We start from the raw sequence: 25,087 nt of genomic DNA, 5'->3' as shown, positions 1-25,087 counted from the left end.
GATTCTCTTCCACCTTAACTGGGTGCATACTATTTTATTCATATAGCTCCTGAATTTAAGACTCCATGGGATTCTGAACATTAGAGAGGGAATTTTCTGCAGTCAGACTTACAAACAAGCTCCAGAATCTTGCTAGTTCAAAGACATTTTTAACCAAACTGCTTTCCTCCTATAAGGTACTGGGGGTGGGGAGGGCTGTGATCAGTGAGGAATAAGTACTTTTTGTTTTGTTTTTCCCCTTGAGGCAGTTGCCGTGTGTTACACTGTTGCCTTAACAACAACCAAGTCAGGAACAATTCCAAGGGCTTATCTCCTTTAATCTTTACAAAACCTAATGAGGTAGGTGGTACTCCCAATGCTATAGATGAGTACGTGTGCTTATAGTTAGGTTAGATACCCCACTCTAGGTTGTACACATCAGCAGAGCTGGTATGCAAGCCCTGGTCTGTCTGACTCCAAAGCTGGTGCTTTTATTTATTTTACAAATAGAGATGGGGTCTCACTGTGTTGCACAGGTTCTCCTGGACTCAAGTGATCCTCCCACCTTGGCCTCTCAAAGTGCTGGGACTACAAGTGTGAGCCACCATGCCTAGCCGAAACTGTTTTAAACAACATACCATCCTTCACTTTGTGGAGGGTATGGGGAATGATTTAGACAGTTGGCCTCCTTTATTTTCTGTAAGATGGTTCTTCACAGATTGATGATCGCCAAATTACATTTTTAGATTAGGCTAGTTTTGTTGTTCTTGTTCTCTCAAACTTCCTTACAGTGTCATTCCCATAAAATTTTGTATCAAACTTGCTGTAGTGGCATGTAGCTGTAGTCCCAGCTACTTGGAAGGCTGAGACAGAGGCTTTTTGAGCCCAAGAGTTGATGACCAGCCCTGGCAACAGAGCAAGACCCTGTCTCAAAAATGTTTTTTATATCAAGGATTTGAGATTTATAAGACACAATATCACAAAATTTAAAAGAAGAGAACTGAAGTAGTGATGAGGTGAAGGAGACTAAGAAAAGGAGAGAAGTAAGAGGGGAGGAAAGAGAAAAGACAAGTTTTCTCCCGTTGGATACCTGGACTAGCTGGGCTTATTTTAGGGCCTCTGGAATGTGGCTGCTGCTGTCTTTAAAGGCCAAAGAATGATCTTGAAAACATTGGCTTCTAAAAGTCTGCTTGATAGTAGTGTGGGCATTAGAGCTAAGTTTTTAGATTGTTCTTTCAGAGCCAAAGAAATTTTGCAACCCAGCAAGAAGCAATTGACCCAGCTGTCCTGGCCTACACAGGTTTAGACGGCACATTTGACCTTCTTGATACAGGAGTATTACTAAGGGCAAAGAGTGTTTTTAGCACAACCTTTAAAATACTTTTTTCTTATTGGACTTCAGTACCTTTTTGAAAGTGTCCTCTTCCATTTTTTTACTTAAAAACGTTTATTTACAAAAAAGAAAAACAAATAAAATTAAAATGTTGATTTACAGTTTTTAGTGAGATAAATTGGCTAGACCTTGCCATATGGAATTGCAAATGGGCATACATACAATATATGACCAATTTAGTGATAAGCATACTTATGAACTATTTGTAAATATGATGAATAATTATGAAACATTTTACATGGTAAAGAATGGGGTATACTTGTGGAAGTTGATAAACCTAAGAAAACATCATAGAAGAAATATAATTTCTGGAGCTGCTGTTGAAAACTAGACCATTATGAATGACTGGCTATAAAAGTCAGATTGGCCAGAAGGTCAGATTGGAGGAATATATTATATAGCATCAAATCAAACCTAGATTGACATTTTTAGCTAATCTCAGTAACTGTAAAAGAAGTATCAAATATTTTGGGAAAAAATAACAAAGATGCTGTTTGTAACCAAGTTATCTAATTAAATTTTCGTCTAAATGAAATCACCCTTTTTTCATTCATCCCCTTCTAGGCATGATTGTTATGAGGTTTATCTCTGAAGGGAATTCCTGTAAGTTCTCTTGGTATGATATGTACTACTTAAGTCCTGTAGTTACAAGGGCCCTCTAGAGTTCTAACTTTAATTCTTTCCACAGTAATCTTTTGCCGTTTAAATAGTTGTTCATTATCACCATGAAATATCTTTCGGTATGCTTGATTAAAGACAGTGGTTATCAAACTGATCTCAGGATTCCTTTATACTTAAAAAATCATTTAGGACTCCCAAAATTTAACCAGGACTTTGTTTGTATTGATTATTACATGTGACTGAGAAATTTTTAAAATATGTAGTTATTAAATATGTACTTATTAAGTCCTTTAAAGCAACAATGACCCTGATTACATGTTAATGTAAATGACATATTTTAATTAAAAATAATGATATTGTTTTACATTTTTACAAATTTATTTTAATGTCTGTATTCAATCTGTTGTGATATATTCTTTTGATGAAAGTATGCAAAATCTGGCCTCTCAAAGGTATATATTTGGAAAAGGGAGGAGCATTTTAATAGTCTGTTCAGACAATTGTAGATGTTTTTCTTGGATATTATACCAAACTCCTACAAGTGATGGTTTGTTTCTTTTTTTTTTTTTTTTTTGAGACACAGTCTCTGTGGCCCAGGCTGGAATGCAGTGGTGTCATCCCGGCTCACTACAACCTCTGCCTCCGGGGTTCAAGTGATTCTGGTTCCTCAGCCTCCTGAGTAGCGAAGATTACAGGTGTGCACCACCATACCTGCCTAGTTTTTGTATTTTTAGTAGAGATGAGGTTTCACCATGTTGGCTAGGCTGGTCCCAAACTCCTGACCTCAGGTGATCCACCTGCCTCGGCCTCCCAAAGTGCTGGGATTACAGGCATGAGCCACCACACCCAACCTGATAGTTTCTTAAATGTAAGTTTTAGAAATGGTAGTTTAAGACATGAGTTTCTTAAATGTTCATGCAGTGTGGAAACTGAAACCATGTCAATGGACTTTTCTTATGCTATTACATTAAAACGCATTAGTCAAACTTGTACTTTGAATGAATCTTTTACTTCATGTGTGATTTGCTAACACCATGCATTTATTTATTTGGAAAATATAGGTTGATTGAGTTACAGAGATCTTACAAAATCTAAATACATTTCATTATATAATATCAACAAATCAGATTTGTTGATAGTCAAACAGATCTTATCAGAAAAGTGAATACTGGGATGCTGTCAAGCTCATGGTGGTAGCTGTTTCCATAATTCTTATTTTCACTTGGATGATCAAATTTTATTGCAACACATACTGATTATTTTCTCTGTAGTGACAGGCTTACTTTGTTCATTTTCAAGTCCAAATAATCATAATTTGTTGGTTATTCTTTTGAGTAAAAATGGTGTTAATTTGATTTTAAAAAGTGGCTAGTTCATCTCACACCTGAAGCAGATGCACAAGTGGTGTGTTTTTATTTTTATTTTTGTTTCTGTTTTCGAGAAATGGTCTTGCCCTGTCACCCAGGCTGGAGAGCAGTGATCACAGCTCACTGCAGCCTTGACCTCCCAGGCTTAAGCCATCCTCCCACCTTAGCCTCCCGAGTAGCTGGGACTACACGTGCGTGCCACCATGCCTGGCTAATTTTTAATTTTTTTGCAGAGATAGGGTCTATGTTGCTCAGGCTGGTCTTGAACTCCCGGGCTCAAGCGATCCTACCGCCTCAGCCTCTCAAAGTGTTGGGATTACAGGCATGAGTTACTATGCCTGGCCCGAGGTGCTTTTTCCTAGAATCAACCATTATACCTCAAAATGCAGCAGAAGTGCTTTACGTATACTTTCCATTTTCTCACACAGAATATTAAAAAAACATTTCTATTGCTTCTTCAAGGTTATTCTTAAGTGAAACTGGCTTTCTTTTTTATTTTTTTAACTGTATGTGCTGAGGAAGAATATAGTGCCTGCTGGTAGTTTTTGATGCCATTGTCTTGCTTCATGTTAAGGCACCAGCGGTTTTACTCACCATTGCTTTTGCATCATTAGTGTAAATGTCAATACAATGGAAATGCAAGTAATATCTTAATATTATTATGAAAATCCTTTGATTTGGATAATTCTTCCTGAGCTGAAGTTTTAGCCTTGTTTTTTAAAGGAGGGGATTAAAAGGCAAGTTTTAAAAAGGGAGTCTCATTTGTTTCTTGGTCCTGAATTATCCCAATGGTTTTGTAACCATCCAAGCCTTGATAATGGCCTTGATAAGGCCATTTTCACATGTGGGTCTTCTACCACATTTTTATTCTGTAGCTATGTTAAGACCTTTTGGTTTTTTTAGATCTCATTGCTGTTTGTGACTGTTTCTTTTAGTCTTATGGTAAGCCTAAAGCCTTTATTCAGAAAGCTTCTGCTTTCTCCTAATTGCTGCCGTGAAATGAGCAGATGAGACTCCCTAACCATCCATAACTGCAAGCATACTTTGCCATAGTGTGTGAAGCCATTCAGAAAATACATGAAAATACATTTTTTCTGTTTGAAATGATCACCCTACACTTTCTCACCAAAGCAGGATTTGTTTAGCAATTCTAGAGTCGTAAACTACAACTTCCCACTGAGAAAAACTGCATTTGCTCCTGTGTGATTTTTTCTTGTTTAAATGAATGAATGAATGAATGAATGAATTTTTTTTTATAATAGAGACAGGGTCTCACTATGTTACCCAGGCTGGTCTCAAACTCCTGGCTTCAGGCGATCCTCTGATTATTTTCTTTTACAATTAATAAGCATCTGCGACAAATAGGTGGCAGTGAAATAAAATAAAATTCATATACAAATCAGTGTTTTGTAACATGCTTTCCTTTTTATAATATAATGATGAAACAGCTTATTCATTTGTAGCACTTTAGAAATCGCTTTCACAATTAATCCTAGTAATACTATAAATAAGATTAAGTGTCATAAGCCTGGTGCGGTGGCTCACGTCTGTAATCCCAGCACTTTGGAAGACTGAGGTGGGTGGATCACCTGAGGTCAGGAGTTCGAGACAAGCCTGACCAACATGGAGAAACCCCGTCTCTACTAAAAATACAAAATTAGCCAGGTGTGGTGGAACATTCCTGTAATCCCAGCTACTAGGGAGGCTGAGGCAGGAGAATCGCTTGAACCTGGGAGGCGGAGGTTGCGGTGAGCCGAGATCGTGCCTTTGCACTCCAGCCTGGACAACAAGAGTAAAACTCCGTCTGAAAAAAAAGAAAAAAAAAAAAAAAAGATTAACTATCATTATACATGAAACTGTGTTTCACAGTTTAGGTATTAAGGCATGGAGACATTTAAGGAGCTTGCATAAGATCACAAAGCCTAGAAGTCATGCTCTGGACACAGTATGGAAGAAATAGAAATTAATGTATTATTAGAACTGCTGGGCATTGTCAACGCCCAGAGCAGTGTCTGGCACATAGTGGAACTCAGTGAATACTTGTTGAATGAATGAACGGACTTTTCTTTTCAGGCGTGTATTGATGAAAATTTGGACATGGTGAAGTTTCTGGTGGAGAACAGAGCCAATGTAAACCAACAAGACAACGAGGGCTGGACACCCCTTCATGCAGCAGCTTCCTGTGGCTATCTCAACATAGCAGAGTGAGTGAGTCTCTGTGTGTGTGGCTTTGCAGTATTTGTAGGAATAGCCTTCATTTCTCCTCTATTCTTAGGAATTTGAATTTTATAAATAGTTATAATCTCTCTTTATTACAGATTACAAAAGCAGAAAGTTGAATTATCTTTAAGACATAAATAAATACAATGTTTTGTAAAGCTGCTAAATCCATAGTTTTTTAGTTGAAGCTCTTTTTGTTTGCTTCTATTTTCAGGTAATTTATATTTGCTGGGATATGCAGAGGTGGCTGTTCCACTGTCTGGGTTCACTTTCTGAACAACTGTAGCTGGGAACGTATATAGGCAGGCCTGGAGGTGTTTTTCTGGATTCTTTGTAAACCTATTTCATTGTTTTTTTTTTTAAAAATCAAGTGCTTAGTACAAATGAAGGTAAAAAATGCCTAGCATACCAGTCACAGCACTCGTGTAGTTAATAATAGCAGAAGAATGAGCCTAAACATGTAGAACAAAGGAAAGGTGGGCACTGGCATTGTTCTCCACATTAGTTGAATGGGAATATTTAATAAGATACATTAGGAGCTACTAATCTCCAGGACAACCAGTTGCCCCTCCCGTGGGCAGAAGAATCCTGACCATGTGGTACCTGTGGTACCTGAGATATAAGAGGCACTGAATAAATATCTGTTGTGTGAAGGAATGATCGGGGAGTTTATTTTTAAACAAGGAAACATCTTTAAAATGGCAGTCGAAACATCTTTAAAATGAGGCAGTTGAGTGTGTCCTAGATGAGGGTAAATTTATATTGTTAAGGTAAATTCCCTAAATAAAATCATGATATTCTATGCTCCTTTGAAAATCAGATTGCTTATGTGAAGGCCCTTTTCAATAATATGATTAGAGCTCCATTACATTTCTCCTGTCCAGGAAACAGCAGGGAGAATTTTGTTGGCAGCTCTGTAGAGGCCTGAGAATGACTTCCCACAGAATCTGATTTGCCCAGGTTTCCTAAGGGAGAGCCTGAGTTGCTAGGTTTGCTGCTGACCCAGGGATGCTCAGTGGGAGAAGTTAAACAAAGGGAGAGTCAGAGCCAGAGAAACTTTAGGCAGCAGCACTGGTGTTTGACTGGGCTGCTTGTTCTAAAAAGTGGATGACTGGGTTGGCCCCAAAGCCAACAGAAATAAACAATGCAGTTTTCTTCACTCTTGATTCCTGCCTCTGTTCCAGTTTAGTAAAAGTCAGTAACCTCTTCATCCCCTAGGCTGCCCATTTTCAGAGTCTAACAGGAAGGAGGGCTCTTATTCTTAGTCTTATCCAGTAACACCAGAATTCTGATGCCTAAGAGTTGAGGTGATTTTACTTAAAACATTTATTTAAGAAACATTTATAGAACATGTTGGCCTTGCAATTGCTATTTGTTCAGGTGGCATGCTTGTGATATTCGAGCTACCAAATCTCATTACATTCAAGGATTCAATTTTTTCCTAAGTTTTTTTCTTTCATTTTTCTAAGGAGAGCTCATGCTTAGAATTAGGATCACTTGCGCTGGCATTATCCTCCTGTGTGTGAAGCTAAGTACAGAGAATGATTGTAATTGCTTTTTTTTTTTTTTAACAGTGATTTCTTTAATTCATCTTTATGAACAAATATTCTTCTGGAAGTAAGTTCAAAATGTAACAATCTCTATCTCAAACAAATATTACCTTGAATGAAATAAATCTGTGAGAGCTACTATTTCCTAAGACAGATTATTACAAATTAAACTTTGAAGTCTGACCAGGAGAGAGGTGATCTAGACCAGAATCCATTGCAGAGGTGGGGTGGTGGTAGAGATGGCCTTCTTTATTTTATTTTTCACTATACATATCATTATTAGACAGGTTTTGACTTTACTGTCATCTATTTATTTGCAGTATGTAGCATTTTTTTTTTAATAGGCAATGGAAAAAAATACATTGTTTGTACTATTCATTTCCGTTGCTTTACCTCAGGGCCAATGGAGAATGTTGTAAATAAGATCAGTCCGTGATCATCTTGTCGTTTTTATTTTTGTATCTTAAAGATCTTAGACTTTATGCTCTTATTCCCAGAATCATTAGGAACTCTAAATTTCAAGGGAGTAGAAATGAATAAAGGCAAACTGGCTTTCTAGGAAGAATCCAAGTACATTCTATTTCATGTTTCATGGTGATCTTTTTGTCTCAGTATGTTGCACCAAAAGCAGGGAGCTTCAGAGGCTTTTTTCCTCATTTTAAAATGAGTTCAGGCTCAATGCTAGTTAGCTGGGTGTTTTTACATTTTTTTAATGAATAAATGTTTAACTTAGAAGCAGCAGATTGACCCAAACATACAGCACTTGGCTTTATAGTTTATTGAGATGCTAATTTATTCTCAGTTTTTGAACATATTTCATTTTCTTTCTTCCTCCCTTAGGATAGTAGCATGAAGACCTTGTATTGGTGTTGAGTTAGGAAGGACAAGAAGGCTTTATTTTCTAGGGGCATATTTATCGAGCTAGTGGCTGTTTGTGAGCCTTTGGGCAACTGTAAGGATTCTCAGAGATAAAGTAGAAATTACTTCATAGGTTGATATTTATTCTTGTCCAGGTAAAAGTAAAACTAAAGAGGTTTTTAACTTTTTTTTTCCCTAGAACTGGAGAAAATGGAAAAACAGAGAGCCAAATTACTTTCTAAAAATTCATCTTCTTGATTGTAGAACATGGGAAAAGCAGGGTCCTGTATACCCAAGTGACATTATGCCTGATCCAGTAGGGATGGAATAGACGTCAGAGTAGAGTGGTTAAGATATTTCGTGTAATTCAAGCAATATTTATGGAATACCAAGAGAAAAAAGCAAGTATCAGATGCCATGGCGATGATAATGAGGAAGACCCAGTTGTTGCTATGAACCAAAAAGTATCTGAGACAGGTCTCAATCAATTTAAAAGTTTATTTTACCAAGGTTAAAGATGCACACCCAGGAGACAGATCTGTGCCTTTCCGCAGAGATCGAGTTGAGAGCTTCAGTACTTAAAAGGGAAAAGCAGCCTGGAGGGGAAAAGGGGAGGGCATGGTCACATTCCTGAATTCACATGTTGCCAGAGAAAAGGAGCAAGTAGGGGAATAGTCAATTAAATGTTCATCTCACACTCAGTAAATCTCACTTTACATAAGATAATGTGAACATAGAGGTAAACATAGAACCTGCAGAGATATTTAACTTTTTATCTATAGCTATCTGCTTAGGAACGAAAGGTAAGGCAGCTTCTTGCATGACTCAGCTTTCAGCTTAATTTTTTTTCTTTTGGAATAGTGAAATTAGGGTCCCAAGTTTTTATTTTCCTTTCACATTGCCTTCAAGTAGCTTTCAGTCTGATGGAATGGTTGCATTGAGGTACAGTGTAAGTCATGACCGAGGTCTAGAATTAGTGTTTGTTGGGGAGGTGAAGAGGGAGGTTGGGGTTAAAGGAAGGAAAGAGGGAATTCAGTTTGTGAGACTAGGCAAAGGTTTCATGAAGGCAAAAGCATTTTAAATGAACCTTGAAAGAAGTGAAAGGTTTCTACAAGGGAAAAGAGCAGGGAGAGTGTTCCACCTAGTTGGAAGAAACAAGCTGTGGAAGAGAGCTGGGTGAGAGTTGATGTGTTTGGGAACAGTAAGTGGTTTAGTTTGATTATAGAGTATAGGGTACACTTCAATCCAGGAAACATTTGTTGAGTGCTTACTATGTGTATTATTTGCATTTTGATATTTCAGGGTTGGGGAGGTGTAGCTGAATATTCCTTTTGCTTAAGGGAGAGGAATCAGAAGAGAGGAGCTGTTGAATATGTGGAAATGAAGGGTAATTTATGAACGGAATACTGGGACTTGATAGAATTAAGAATACAAATAGAGGGAGTTAGTTTTGTAATTGAATAAAGTCTGTCTTCCTCTGAGACTATAAGGGAAAGAAGGAGATGGTTAAAAGGTGAATTGTGAAGGCTTTTGAGCTTTATACATGTAGAATTGATCTATAAATTAACAAACATTTGTTGAGGCCCTATTATACCAGGTACTAGGCACTGAGAAAGCAAAAACATGGTCTTAATCTAATCTCTATTGATTCTTTTCCCTCTGCCAACTTTTTTTTTTTTTTTGAGATAGAGTCTTGCTCTATCACCCAGGCTGATCTTGGCTCACTGCAACCTCCGCCACCTGGGTTCAAATGATTCTTGTGCCTCAGCCTCCTGAGTAGCTGGGACTACAGGTGCCTGCCACCATGCCCGGCTAAGTTTTGTATTTTTAGTAGAGACGGATTTCAACATGTTGGTCAGGCTTGTCTCAAACTCCTGGCCTCAAGTGATCCACCTACCTCAGCCTCCCAAAGGATTATAGGGGTGAGCCACTGCGTTTGGCTCCCTCTGCCAATTCTTTGAATGCAGTGGCCAGTGGCCATATATTATCTCTCTCTTTTTTTTTTTTTTAAGTCTCCTACAGTATCTAAAATGTGGTTCCCATGGCCGGGCACAGTAGCTCACACCTGTAATCCCAGCACTTTGGGAGGCTGAGGCGGGCGGACTACTTGAGGTCTGGAGTTCAAGACCAGCCTGACCAACATGGCGACACGCCATCTCTACTAAAAAAATACAAAAAATTAGCTGGGCGTGGTGTCATGTTCCTGTAATCCCAGCTAATCAGGAGGCTGAGGCAGGGGAATTGCTTGAACCTGGGACGTGGAGGTTGCAGTGAGCCGAGATCGCACCATTGCACTCCAGCCTGAGCAACAGAGCAAGACTCTGTCTCAAAAAAAAAAAAAAAAAAAAAAAAAAAAAAAGTGGTTTCTTCAATATAGTAGGGGACCAATAAATGTTTATTGATTTGTTGAATTGATTGAAGTCTAATTTGAATCATTTTTCTTTTTCCTTTAAACACTTCTGAGTATTTGATAGAGCTCCTAGCATTATTAGGGTTCTTACTGGCCCAAAAGTGACTTGATCTAGAGAAAAGATGAACTAGATTTGAAGTCAAGACTGGGGCTGTACCCTCTGCCATTTACCTGCTATGTGGTTTTGAGAAAATTACTTAATATGTATGAACCTCAATTTCTTAAAGTCATGGTAATAATACCCACATTGCCTACTTCATAATGTTGCCTAAGACTTATGATATAATTTTATGTGAAAGCACTCTGAAAATCAAAAAATATCTATGTAAGGTATTGAATTATCAGACCTTTCTTCTTCAGAATCAAGTATTCTATTTGGATTTAGAATTTAATTATTTAACGTTTTAGTATTTCTTCTTAAGTTATTTAGTTTCGTCTTAGAGGAAGATTTCATGTGGATGTCTGGTTGATAGGAGAGTTTTGTGGAGGCATAATTTAGGCAGATTTATGCAAATTTTAATGCACACTTTATTCTTCTATTTTCACACCCACAGCACTACTTAATAAGCTCCAATGTGGCACTGGGAAAGTTTAAGGCTGCATGCCTTCTTTATGTTACTTAGAAATTCTCTTGCCATCCACTGGGAGTGAGAGGATGGGAGTTAGTAATATGAGTGTGAAAGAAATCCTGTTTGTTGGCATTGCTCTAGTCAGGAAATGGGGAAGGCTTCAGTCTTAATTATTGAAGTTTAAGGCACGTAGAAATTAATAATGGAAATATGGTCTCTTAACTGAGACCATATTTTAAACTCAAAATAGAGACTTCGCTGTGTATTGAATGCCAGATGCATGGGTAAAATTTATATTAGATTGACAGATAATATTGATCCTGGATCTTGTCTACGCAGGTATTTCATTAATCACGGAGCCAGTGTAGGTATTGTCAATAGTGAAGGTGAAGTTCCCTCTGACCTTGCAGAAGAGCCAGCCATGAAGGATCTTCTTCTGGAGCAAGTAAAGAAGCAAGGTAACCTCTTGGATTGGAGGGGGCCAGGAAATATTCTCAAACACTGCCATTTACAGAAAATAATCCATTTGCTGTGCAGAGCATTTCACTATCATATGACAGAAGAGGATTTGATCTGTCTGCACTGCATTAATCATTAATCCAGCATCATGTATCCTCATAATAACTCAGACAAGAATAGGCCAGATGTCAAAAGATGACCAATCATTCCTTGTTTTTGCCATTCAGAGGTTGCATACCCATCATACAATTAAGAGTGACCTGATGAGGAGTGTGAACATTTCTTACTGTGCATATGCATGGTATTGGGATACAGTATAAATTTGAGAATTGGCTAAATTCAGTTTGTGACTTTGCATCTTTTCCCTCGTTGAGAGCTAAAAGTGGTGCTGGTAAAGATATTTATTGTAACTAACCATGAGAATTAGTATGATAATTTGTTAAGGAGAGGAAGCTAACTTGGAATAATATATTCTAAAAATGCTTATTCTTATTTTATAGTTTTAGGAGAATCGATTTCACAGAATAGGATGGAATTTTTCAACCTGGAAGTCCCTGGGTTCTTCTTCCATCACAAAACTCTGTGGACAAAATTTATAGTGATTTTTTTTTTAGTCCTTCTGCTAAACTACCTTACTCACACTCTGGGATGAACTTTCATCCCAGAAGATTTAGCTCCAGTGGTCTTTCCCAATATGAACTTTTAGAACAGTCAGGGCCAGTTCTTGCTATGCGCATTGTTTACATATTATCCAAAACTGATTTTGTGCTACAACAGCAGAGTGGAGTAGTAGTGATAGGTTGGATGAACCACAAACCTGAAAATATATATTGGCCCTTTGGAGAAAGTATGCTGATCCTACCTTAATATAATGATGTTCTAGGTCAGTAACTACTTGCTTTTGCTGCCTTTCATGTATAGTTTTTGTGTCCTATTTTGTTTGTTTGTTTGTTTTTTGTTTTTGAGACAGGGTCTCACTCTGTTGCCCAGGCTGGAGTGCAGTGGTGCCGTCTCAGCTCATTGCAACCTCTGCCTTTCAGGTTCAAGTGATTCTCCTGCTGCAGCCTCCCGAGTAGCTGGGACTACAGGTGTGCACTACCATGCCTGGCTAATTTTTGTATTTTTTGGTAGAGACAGGGTTTCACCATGTTGGCCAGGCTGTTCTTAAACTCCTGACCTCAAGTGATCCACCTGCCTTGGCTTCCCAGAGTGCCGGGATTAAAGGCGTGAGCTATAGCGCCTGGCTTTGTTCCCTATTGAATTGAAGAATTTTATGCTTAGCTTAACCTCCAGTCTCAACCAGTTTTATCTCCTAAGATTTGCTTTAAAATGTACAAACAACTTAAAAAAAAAGTTTTAAAAAATAGTTTTGATTGGAGAAACCACTTTTTCTATTTTGGTTGCTGACTCTTCAATGAGGGAACATACTCTATTGAAAGGGGTATTCATATATATGTTTAACTTTCCAGCACTGCTAACACTTCTTTGTGTTTGGAGTACTGATCTGTTTTAAATTGGTTACCTCTTCACCCCATCCATCTCCCAAAATCACACAGATAATACTTAGGTAGTTGACAGGTTCTCTCTCTCTTTTTTTTTTTTTTTTTGAGACAGTCTCACTGTGTCTCCCAGGCTGGAGTGCAGTGGCGCAATCCCAGCTCATTGCAACCTCGGCCTCCCAGGTTCAAGCAATTCTCATGACTCAGCCTCCCGAGTAGCTGGGATTACAGGTGCCCACTACTATGCCCAGCTTATTTTTGTATTTTTGGTAGAGACAGGGTTTCACCATGTTGATCAGGCTTGTCTCAAACTCCTGACCTCAGGTGATCCACCCACCTAGGCTTTCCAAAGTGCTGGGATTACAGGCATGAGACACTGCACCCAGGAGTTTCTCTTTTAAGAGCTGAAAGGGAGTAGACCAAGCACAAAGACTGCTAATGAGTGTAAAACTTTTTGAATGGGTATGTTTGTATTTGGGGCATTTTATTATTTTGTATAATGGGGTATGCCTCACCCTAACCCCTTTTCACTGGCACAGATATTGGAGAGTTATTGGCTAAAGGGAGGAACTCTTGGAGTTCTTTCATAATGTTTTTAAGGAAAACAAAATCTGCATTCCCTTGAAAGCAGACAGGTTTTTAAACTGCAGATCACCTACTAATCTGTCCTAGATTATGTATCTTCAAGTCAGTGTATTTACCTGTATATGGAAATGAACTTTAGAGATAGTTCAATTCAAGTACGTCAATACCTGAAACCAAGATTTTGGATACTAATCCTATGGTATAGTGAGTGGATAGGGACCCAGAAGAGGAATGACAGAGAGGGACCCAGGATATCGGAGTTCTAGTGGCAAGCTCTGTCACTAATGTGTTTTGTGGCTTTGAGCAAGATTCCTAACCTTTCTATTTTTATTTCCTCATCTGTTAAATGAAGATTGTAATATCTATTATATTTACCTTGAAGGATTGTTGGGAAACTAAAGTCATATAACATGTAAAAAGACTTGGAAGTTTATAGCTTTGTACAAATATTATAATGTAAAAATAATGTCCCCTTTGTCTTTATGTTCTGTTGAAAACAATTTTAGGTGCATTCCCTTAATGGATCTGTATCACATAATATTTAACCTGATGATTTAATCCTGGTAAGACCACTAATATGTGTACAAATGCCATTGATCTTCTAAATTTGATAATTACCCAACTTGATGGCTAAATTGTTATTTGTATTTATGTTTATGATGTGCTTTAATCTAAGGAAAATATCCTGTCAAACTTAAGTGGAGCTTTAGTAATCCTGGCTGTCTGGTATCTGGTTTCTGCAGGAGTTGATCTAGAGCAGTCAAGAAAAGAAGAAGAGCAGCAGATGTTGCAGGATGCCCGCCAGTGGCTCAACAGTGGGAAAATAGAGGATGTGAGGCAGGCTCGCTCAGGGGCTACAGCCCTTCATGTGGCTGCTGCCAAGGGCTACTCTGAAGTCCTCAGGTATTGTCCATTTACATCAATCAGGAGTGGTTCACTGGGAGAAGATGAAATAGGTTTTGGAAGCAGAGGCTGAATTAGATTTTCCGCTATGACGTGTTTCCTTTTTTGTTGGTTTCCTTTCTGTGCAGTCTTTTCTCACATTTTGCTGGTATTCATCCATGGTTTGTCTCCCTCCCTCCTACCATTCCTCTAGCTTCTCACTAATATGTGTGATGTGAAACAGAGTTGAGGTACATGGTCCTAGGAGGTGACTTCTTCCAGTTCTCTGATTTGTCATTAATATCCCTGCAGCGACCTCTTCTTGTGACCTGTAATACTTGTGATCATTTGTTCTGTTTTGACTTACATACTTTCTTTTGTGTCGTTAGATTAATTATATAGATCTTGAGTATGCAATGTCCAGCTGGCACAGGATAGCCAAACTTATATGAGGGATTTGGACTCTACTACTCTGTCTGTTCCATTTTTCCTTACATCCATACATGCTTCTTGTAGCTCTTGGTACTTAATGTTGACAGGCTTTCCCAAATACATGGGTTGCCAAAGGCATTATATGTGCAGTTGTTAACTGGACTCTTCCAGTATTTCATATGTCACCTAATGCAGGGTTTCTGATAGGTATAGTAGTGTTTTGGTGCTCCATTTCTGCCTGAGAGTGCTATCCATAAGGGCCCCAATGTAGTTTGGGTCTTCAGGAGTCAAATCTTTTCTCTTCCATACATACAAGTTAAATTATAGCTTTATAGTTAGCAAAATATTGGAGATATGTGGGTATATGGTAAATGTAATGTCCTAGAAAGACCAACCAGAAAGCTAGTTGGGAAAATACCCTGAAGAGAATTGAGTCTTCATTTTATTTTATTTTTTTAAACTTTATTGTTGACACTATTACAGATAGATAGAATGACCACAGCCTATTAGTCTTCATTTTATATGTTACTTCTTCCCTGCACTGGAAAATGTACCTTTAACAGAATTATGTGATTTGGCTAATTGAATTATGCTTTGGTTAATCTTAGGTACATATGTTTCTGTTTACTCCCCTTGTATGGTGTAACATGGATATGCCTAGGAAATATCTTATGACTTTTTTGAGAGGATTGGTAAAGGTCATCTATGATTGGTACGCAAAGTAGTAACTATGAAACCCAAACTGTGCCTTAGAGGGCAGAAGTAATCATAAGACCCCTGTGGTTCAGGGCCAAAATCTGAAATATCGATTAGGTAATAGTTTATTTGCCAGAAAACTGTAATATAGAGGAGATATATGTCTTGTTTTGGGTTTTCTTTTTAGACTTTTAATCCAGGCTGGCTATGAACTCAATGTTCAGGATTATGATGGCTGGACTCCCCTCCATGCTGCTGCACACTGGGGAGTGAAGGAGGCTTGCTCCATCCTGGCAGAAGCACTTTGTGACATGGATATTCGAAACAAACTGGTTAGTGAGCCTGAACCTCTAAAAGAACAACGAGATTGGTGGCTGGGTCTCTAGAATAAAAGGCTTAACATCTCTATTCAACGGCAGTCTGACTGTTGTGAAATATACATCACTGGTAGCTATAATGTTACCCTCCACCACCCTGCCTCTGGCCCTATTAACACAGTTATGTTTGTTATTTAAAATAAAACTCCATGGACCTTCTGATTTTATTTATGTTCAAGCCTCTAAAATATAGAGGCTTGAACATAGTATATAGAAAAAAATATATTTGTTCTTGGCAAAAAATGAGCTTTGAGGAGCCTAATGTTACTGTCTGTGGTGAGGTATGAAAGATTTTATTGTTGCTGCATTCATGTGAGTCATTAAAATGTTATAATGACAAAGATCCTTGAGTTTGGCTGAAAATAGTGTTATTCAGTCTCACTTCAAACAACTTAGAAGCTCTGGAACTCCTATCCCTATGTCTACTGATTTTATTTTATTGTTATTATTTTTGAGACGGAGTCTCGCTCTGTTACCCAGGCTGGAGTGCAGGGGCACAATCTCGTCTCACTGCAGGCTCCACCTCCCAAGTTCACGCCATTCTCCTGCCTCAGCCTCCTGAGTAGCTGGGACTACAGGCACATGCCACCACGCCTGTCTAATTTTTTGTATTTTTTTTTTTCAGTAGAAATGGGGTTTCACAGTGTTAGCCAGGATTGTCTCGATCTCCTGACCTCGTGATCCGCCTGCCTCGGCCTCCCAAAGCGCTGGGATTACAGGCATGAGCCACCACGCCCAGCTGATTTTCTTTTAATTAATTTTTTTTTTTTTTTTTTATGGTAGAGATGGGGGGTCTCACTGGTTTCCCAGCTGGTCTCAAACTCCTGGGCTCAAGTGATTCCCCAGCCTTGCCACTTGTAATCCCAAACTCTGTGTTTAAAGGATTTGGTGTTTCTCATTATGTGTCCTCTGTGATAGATGAAGGTATTATCATAATGTATGGTAGACTAGATAGGGAAGCAGTTATTATTGGAATTAAAGGCAAAAAGTGAATATTGAATAATACTGAGTAATCCCAAATTGTTGGGATTACAGGTGTGAGCCACTGTGCCCAGCCCATATATGTACTGATTTTCTAGTAGTGCAGAGACATGGCCTTTTAATTAGTAGATATTCTTATCTGCGTCACATCTCTCCTGAACCCAGGTTTCATTCTCAGACTATGGGTCAGGGTTCTTAATTATGCTGATGCTTCCTAAAAGAATTAACTTTCTTGTCAGTCCTCCCCTCACTTAAAGGAAGATGATTCCTGTGATTTAATCTTTATTAAACATGTGCCGTGAACCTCCCTCTGAAGTTTTGAAGAGCCCTTTACAGAATTTATCATAGCAATTAAGACCATTTTAGAACAGATACAAGTAGGGATTTCACTTGATTATTTGCCAGGTGGCAGTAAGGATTAGAAATGGTGTGATTTCTGCAATACTGTTGTACAAACTCTATATTTAAAGGATTTGGTGTTTCTTGTTATGTGTCCTGTGTGATAGATGAAGGTGTTATCATAATGTATGGTAGATTAGTTTGAAAAGCAGCTATTATTGGAGTCAAAGGCAAAAAGTGACTATTGAATAGTTCCCTAATAAAGTCACGTAATTGCTGCTTCTGTTTTCTGTCAGTCATGGTGCTCCTTTTCTCTGCCAGGGCCAAACACCATTTGATGTGGCTGATGAGGGTCTCGTGGAGCATTTGGAGATGCTCCAGAAGAAGCAGAATGTGGTGAGTTTCTGATTGGTGCTTTCAAAAGTTTTCTAATAGTTTGCAGTTCACACCAAGTATCTCAATCACTTGTTTCAGTTGTGTCTGCTGAGAGTTGAAATGGACATATCTGCATTCCAGAGATGTTAATTGTTCCCTTCAGGAACTATAAACAGTCTGTTAGAAGAATATATCCCAGAAACCATTATTGTTCAGGTTTTTTGCTCATTATAAGATAGGCTTCAAGGAGCTGAAAGTTAAAAACAGCCACAAAAAACTAATAATTACCCTTGAGTTCTAGAAAATGAATGTGATATGTTCAAATCAGATGTTTTTCCAAATAGAAGGTACCAGAGTGGAGGATACCTCGTAGCTTTTCTTTTTCTTATTGACTAAAAGGCTATCTTTATTTAAGCACATTTATTACGGAGAAGAATATATTTCTTAAAAAATAAGGAAATACACATAATACTAAAACTGTCATTTCATATAGGAGAGTATTTGGTCAGTGATTCATACTTACTCCAGTTTTATGAAACATCTAGAATTCAGTCCTCCTTTCTCTGCTCCTCATTTTGAATCTTTTATTGTTTGGTCATGCATGTCTTTGGCTTATACAGGAGAACTCCATAAGTACGGTATTTGTGTTCAGACTGCAGAATGGAAAACCCACCCAATATACAGATGAAGAGGGAATAAGCCATATTTTTTACTCATAAAGCAGATGAATAATTTGAGTGGGGAGAATAAAGATCAATGACATTAGGGTGGGACATTAAGGGCAAAAAAATCAATGACTTTTTTTGTTTTTGTTTCTTTTGCACGTGCTGTCACTCAGTAATGTAAACTAAAGTTTAGGACAAATATGGAAAACAGCAGTTCTGAATCAAAGAACTATATAGCTCAATGATGGGACAGATCAACCATACCTAATCTCTGTTGTGTTCAGCATTATGTCTGGTATGGTAAAGTGAAGATTCTGGTTATTTTAAGGCTCAGTGGAAAAGTCACATACATAAAGCTCAGACAAACACAACTTAAAGTTCATTTTGTTCTCTTTGTTGAGCAGTCAGGATCACTGAAACTAGGATTTTCAAATGCAGTGTCAATGCTGTTATTTAGCAGCAACAGCCTTCCTGATTATAAGTTATATACTTTGCACAGTTAGGTTCTTGTAATTTTAAAAACTTTTTCTGAAATAAGTTTAGACTCACATGGAAGTTGCAAAAATAGAGAGTTCCTGTGTATTCTGTACCTAGCATGGTAAGGTTTTTGAACATCAATAGTGTTATTCATGAAATAATATTTCTACACCAGTGGGAATGGTACTTATCTTTGCCCTCTGCATAACTTTGAGTTCCAGGGATATAAATACATTTTGTCTAGAGCATGCATCTAAATAGCAGACCATTTTCCCTAAGGGCTTATTTCCCATTTGGTACCTGTGTTTTCTTTAGAAATATTGCCAACTTATTTCAGTATATGAATCATAAAGAATTCTTTCAGGTTCCTTTTGGCTTTTTATCCTTCAGAATCTAGACTTTTTTTTTTGAAGATTGGGTTTGGATATTTGATAGGAGCAGTTTTATTGAAGTTCTTAACACCATGGCTTTTCTCTTCTACCTTGGATGAGTTCGGTCATCTAAGGAGACCCAACTGATATGTTTCTCTTTTTCTCGGGTTCCCCACTACCTCTTTGGTGTTGGTCCTATTTTCTTCAGAATGACGGTACCATTTTGGTTTTCAATACTGCTGATTTTTCACCAATAGTCAACTTCTTCCCTTTTCTCTCTGTTTTCTCCATTTCCAGCTTCGAAGTGAAAAGGAGACACGGAATAAACTCATTGAGTCAGACCTGAACAGCAAGATTCAGAGTGGGTTCTTTAAGAAGTAAGACATTTAGGCTTGAGTAATGGGATGAGCTTTGCTCTGTGTCAGTGACATACTTAACTTCAGAATTTATAAAGTGAAGAAACTCTGTGTTTGTATTTAGCCGAATGATCTATAAACTTGTGGGAAACTTTGTGGGACAAGAGAGTGGCATTGATATGTGAGGGAGACACTAAGGATGGTTGACTGTGTCTTAAACTTCAGAATTAATTGAGACTGTGTGCAGCATTTTAAAATCCTGGCTTAGGCGCTTTTAGTCTCAACTTCTGCCTCTACTTACTGTAAGTTTCATGAACTCAGAGACAATGTCTATTTTGTTTATGACTATAACAGTGCCTAGCATGATTCCTGGCATGTAATAAGTACTCAGTAAACATTTGTTAAATGATTTTTTTGAATATTTATCCACCGTCATCAAAATTCATAGTTCTCCTTTTTTCTGTATGTGAAACAGGCGAGATTTCCTTGAGCCATACTCTGTCGTCAAATACTAAATCTTAGTCTGCAAAAATAAAGGGTTTGGAAGAACACACAGATGTAAAGAAGAATTTGAATATGTTTCTGTTATGGCTTCCACATATAGGTTTATAGACTTGTTCCCTTTATTATACCTGATTGTCATTTCTGAATTATACTCAAGTTGTCATCTTTAATTTAGCAAAGAGAAGATGCTCTATGAGGAGGAGACACCTAAGTCCCAAGAAATGGAGGAAGAAAACAAAGAATCTAGTAGCTCCAGCTCAGAGGAGGAGGAAGGTGAAGATGAAGCTTCTGAGTCGGAAACTGAGAAGGAAGCAGGTAATGCAAAGATGTTCATAGGAAAGATCCTCTATCTCCATAGTGTAAGAAGATCACTCCTTGTCAGAGAGCTAGCCAGGCCTCACAGGACTCCAAAAAGAGCTTGAAGTTTAGTTTTCAAGGATAAGATGCCAAATTGCCAGTGACCACCTGATATAAAAACTTTGAGCTATGTTAGATTATATCTACCAATTCCTGTGTAGCCATATGATAAGGTGCACAAAGAATTCTTAAGTGAATGCTGGGTACAGTGCCTCAGCACTTTGGGAGGCCAAGTGCAGTGGCTTGCTTGAAGCCAGGAGTTCAAGACTAGCTTGGGCAACATAGCAAGACCCTCTCTCTACAAAAAAATTTAAAAAGAAAAGATAATAATTCGTATGTGAGGAATCCAACTCTCCTTACTCCGGGTTGGTAAATGGCGTAGAGACCAAATTCCAAAATGTCAGTATGCTGAGAGGCAGAGAAGATGAGATCTTGCAGAAGCTCTTAGGGTCAAACCAACTGGTGAATACTTGCATTTAATTGTCAGGTTTGTCTGATTTCCTAAACAGAATCCTAAAATCTTTTTTTTCCCCTCTCATATGAGTTGGGGAGTAAGGAAGGAACAAAATCATATTTACCTTTATGGCTATTATTGATAATATATACTTCATATAGGGCTTCTTTTTTTGAGACAGAGTCTCGCTCTGTTGCCCAGGCTGGAGTGCAGTGGTGTGATCTCAGCTTACTGCGACCTCCACCTCCCAGGCTCAAGTGATTCTCATGCCTCAGCCTCCCAGTAGCTGGGACTACAGGTGTGCACCATCATGCCCAGCTAGTATTTTTAGTAGAGACAGGGTTTCACTGTGTTGGCCAGCTGGTCTCAAACTCCTGACCTCAAGTGATCCGCCTGCCTTGGCCTCCCTAAGTGCTAGGATTACAGGCATGAGCCACTGCACCTGGCCCTAGAGCTTCTTAAGTTTATTGTTTGACAAGACAGGAACCCCAACAGTGAGAGTGAGATGTTGAACATGGTCAGACCAACAAGCTATAAAGTAATCCACAGGTTTGGATTTATAGTCAGGCAAACACTGAGAAAAGAATAGTGTACCTAAGCCCCATTTTCACTGCCATATTATCCCTCCAAACTGGAGTCCATGATAAGATGAAATGTTTCTGCTAGAGGGGAAAGGGTCACACATTAAGTTTACAATGGAGTCTGTGTTTTCCTCTGAACTCTGCCATGGCTGGCCTACCTATAATGAAGATATTTAACTTACTCTGTTGTCTGGGCACCAGCTCCTGATGAGGTCTGGCTTTGCTGATATGATTTCTCTCCATGATGGGAGAATACTACCCTTCTTCATGTCTCAATCTCTGATGCTCATTGAATGTCAGTCACCAAAAGGAAGTTAGTGAACCATCAGTTCTATAGAGAAGAAAGGCACCAGCTAAGTTTACAGTATAGGAGATGACCTTTTATTCATTGAGACTTGAACTTCTATTACTAATCATGCACAGTATGCTCTGGAAATGCTATTGTAGTACCTATCAGAATTTATAAATGTTCATCTTTTTGATATTTGATTATTTATTGAGTACTTACATGTTCTAGGCTTCAAGTATTTGCAACAAATATCTGAACTTGCTCTATTCTAGATCACTTTTGTTAGTTGCTAAGGCATGAGAAAAATTGGAGGGAGCTGCCTGAACTATGGTCATTGCTTTGTGATTTGTACCCTTGTGTCAGATCTCTTGTTCTCTGTAGCCCGTCTTCACATTGCTATTGGCATAAACACCCGCAGTACCCTTTTGATTATGCTACACCTGTGTTTAAACCTATGACCACCTATCTCACTCTATCTTTGCCTACAGAGTAAATAAACCCCAAGCTCCACAGTCTGGCCTTCAAGACTTTTCATAATCTAGCTCCAGCTGACCTTTCCAATGCTGTACATAGATAAGGACATATTTTGGCCAAGCTGGACTGCTTAATTTCCTCAAACATGCCCTGAGTTTTCCTGCTTCTGAAAATTTATACCATTTAAGCCTAAATTCATTTCAGGCCATCAATGCTCATTGAGTGATTTCTGTAGAAAACTATAGGATCTAGCAGGTTGAAAAAGTCTTTCTTTAGGTTTTTCTGGTATAGGAAGCTGAAAGGAAATGGGCCACCTCACTGTTCTTCTACCCCATGATTGTTCTCTGTTTATGTCCCTCTAGCACTGCCTAGTTAACTCTGCTGTAGCACTCATCATTTTGTCTGGGAACTCTGAGTTTATTATTGAACTCCCAGGTCTCAGCTCAATGCCTGGTACATAACAGGCATTCACATTCATTAAATGTTTTTTGTTGAATATATCTAGTCAGGGAATAGAAAGGTGTATACATGAATAAAATACATGTCACATGAGACGTGTAAGTGTAGTCAATAGGATTCACTAGTAAGAAACATTGTATCTAGTTTAGGGAATTACAATAAAACTTTACATTTGTATAGTGCTTTTTACTTTGCACCACACTTAAACAGTTTTCTTTAATCCTCACAACCACACTCTGAGGTATATATTATTATCACTACTTTTTAGAATGGGAAATTGACACTGTAGGAGGGTAGGTGAATTAGGTTTCATAGCTGGCAAGTGGTGTGCCTAAGATCTGGACTTTGATCTGGGGCTCCTCAGAGTAGTAGTAGGGACCCAGTGGAAGTTATCTGCATAAGAAGTGAAAGGTAAAACTGTAGAAAAGGATGAGATCCCCAAAGGACAGATTATAGATGGATTTTATATATGATATAATAATGTGGAGATAGTTTTCAGTTTTTTTTTTGTTTTTTTTTTTTCATTAAGCCCATATCAATGTCTTATAGTTTTCAGTTTTTATCTGAAAGTTGGAGTTGGAGCCTACCAAGATGGGAATAACATTGAGTTTATTTTCTTCTGCCAACAGTTGTAAGAGTTTACAAGTTGTTAGTTTACATCCAAGCATTACAGGGCCTTAATAATCTGTTTTGATAATGGGCAAATCTTTTCTATTAGCAGAAAAGGACATAGACACAAAGATAAGATTTTTATACTAGTACTTGTTAATTCTCTTGTCTTAAATAACAGATAAAAAGCCGGAAGTCTTTGTCAATCATTCCAACTCTGAAAGCAAGAGTAGTATCACAGAGCAGATACCAGCACCAGCTCAAAATACCTTCTCTGCCTCTTCTGCTAGGAGGGTGAGTACTTTTTACTTAATTTGGGAATTAGATTTCACCCTACTGCAGTAGCACACATCTAGAAAGGACTTAAAGGTACAATCTTGCAAAATAATAAAAATACATTTTTCCTGTCATAATCTGCTCCCATAACAAAAAACACAGGCTGGGTGGCTTAAACAACAGACATTTATTTCTCACAGTTCCGGAGGCTGGGAAGTCTCAGATCAAGGTACCAGCCAATTCAGTTCCTGGTGAGGGCCTTCTTTCTTGACATGAATATAACCACCTTCTCGCTATGTCCTAACATGGCAGAGAGAAGGAGCTCTGGTGTCTCTTTCTCTTCTTATAAGGTAACCAGCCCTATCAGATTAGGGCCCCACCCTATTAACCTCATTTAACCTTCATCACTCCTCACAGACCCTTATCTCCAAATATAGTCACATTGGGAATTAGTGCTTCAATATATGCATTTTGGGAGGACACAAACATTCAACCCATAACATTGCCCCCAAAAATCTGTAAGATCATTACCAAACAAATTTGGCTACCATGTGTTAAGATAACATAAGATAGAGTAGTCTGAGACCAAAGAGATTTTGTCATTTGCCTGTTTTCTTTATATCTGAAGTTAAGATGCCTACATGTAAAGTGTGGACTGGGCTAGAAGATATCTAGCATCCAGCATTCATTGTTTTGGTGATTGTTCTCCTTTTTCTATTTCTCCTTTAAGACTTTCATGAGTAAAGTCTTTATATCTTATGATGAGTAAAGGGCAGAGGTAGAAATAACTTGTTGAAATACCAGAGGCCTCTCTTTCTGTAACTTTGTGCAGGCCTCTGAGAATCTGTAGGCTTCTAGTCAGTGAGACTGAGTTGAATGATGACCCTGCTCTACAAAGTATAAAAGTCATTTTGAGGTTAAGAATTGATTTGAGTTCTTTGGAATGAAGCTGTTGAAAAAGCTCTGTGGTTATATAGGTATGAACTTAATGATCTTCTTAGCACTTCATGAATTGGAAAGATGGGCTTGTGGTATTCTTGTGGAAATGAGAGAACAAAGGCCTGGCTACTTATTTATCCCTAGAAGCATCATTGTCAATAATTAAGGAGGTTTTGAATAAATGTAATTCTCACTCATTATTCAGTCATTTAGGTGTACCTCATATACTGCCACTGCTTCTAAGGATGCCTAGACTTCCTACTTTTTTCAGTAGAAAAATACTAAATTAGACAGGGTGCAGTGGCTCACACCTATAATCTCAGCACTTTGGGAGGCCAAGGTGGGCAAATCACTTGAGCCCAGGAGTTTGAGACTAGCTTGGGCAACATGGGAAAACCCCATCTTTACAAACAATATAAACATTAGCCAGGCATGGTGGCACACACCTGTAGTCCCAGCGACTTGGGACTGGGAGGCTGAGGTGGGAGGATCACTTGAGCCCGGGAGGTCAAGGCTGTAGTGAGCTGTGATTGTGCCATTGCACTCCAGCCTGGGCAACAGAGTGAGACCATGTCTCAAAAACAACAACAACAACAACAACACACACACACTTATTCTACTTTGCTAAAATGATGCTGGGGAAGGCATTTTCCCCCTTAGAATCAGGGTAGCTTGTAAAAAGCT

The 25,087-nt window shown here is 38.4% G+C and overlaps 2 protein-coding genes across 20 annotated transcripts in view; one reads left to right on the top strand and one right to left on the bottom strand.

Moving 5' to 3' along the window:
• SYT2 (synaptotagmin 2) overlaps positions 1–25,087 on the bottom strand; it is a 527,556-nt gene that overhangs the window by 230,308 nt on the left and 272,161 nt on the right. The gene's annotated exons all lie outside the window — the stretch shown is intronic.
• The window catches only part of PPP1R12B (protein phosphatase 1 regulatory subunit 12B), a 237,618-nt gene that overhangs the window by 62,351 nt on the left and 150,180 nt on the right, over positions 1–25,087 (top strand). For 16 of the 19 annotated variants that reach the window (XR_008510683.2, XR_008510700.1, XR_008510694.2 and 13 more), the window contains exons 2-9: positions 5,434–5,564; positions 11,307–11,425; positions 14,254–14,413; positions 15,708–15,852; positions 17,539–17,613; positions 19,403–19,482; positions 20,141–20,280; positions 23,370–23,482. Coding sequence is in view for 13 of the 19 variants with exons in the window: in XM_024247091.2 (XP_024102859.1) it covers positions 5,434–5,564; positions 11,307–11,425; positions 14,254–14,413; positions 15,708–15,852; positions 17,539–17,613; positions 19,403–19,482; positions 20,141–20,280; positions 23,370–23,482 (963 nt within the window). In the remaining 6 variants the exon portion in view is untranslated. Of the gene's footprint in view, positions 1–5,433; positions 5,565–7,154; positions 7,198–11,306; positions 11,426–14,253; positions 14,414–15,707; positions 15,853–17,538; positions 17,614–19,402; positions 19,483–20,140; positions 20,281–23,369; positions 23,483–25,087 lie in introns of those variants that run through there. The other 3 variants (XM_054523008.1, XM_054523047.1, XM_054523053.1) reach the window with 3 other exon arrangements.

The sequence above is a fragment of the Pongo abelii genome, chromosome 1 (genome assembly GCF_028885655.2).
Source record: "Pongo abelii isolate AG06213 chromosome 1, NHGRI_mPonAbe1-v2.0_pri, whole genome shotgun sequence".
Taxonomy (NCBI): domain Eukaryota; kingdom Metazoa; phylum Chordata; class Mammalia; order Primates; family Hominidae; genus Pongo; species Pongo abelii.
This window is presented reverse-complemented; position numbering and strand designations above follow the sequence as displayed.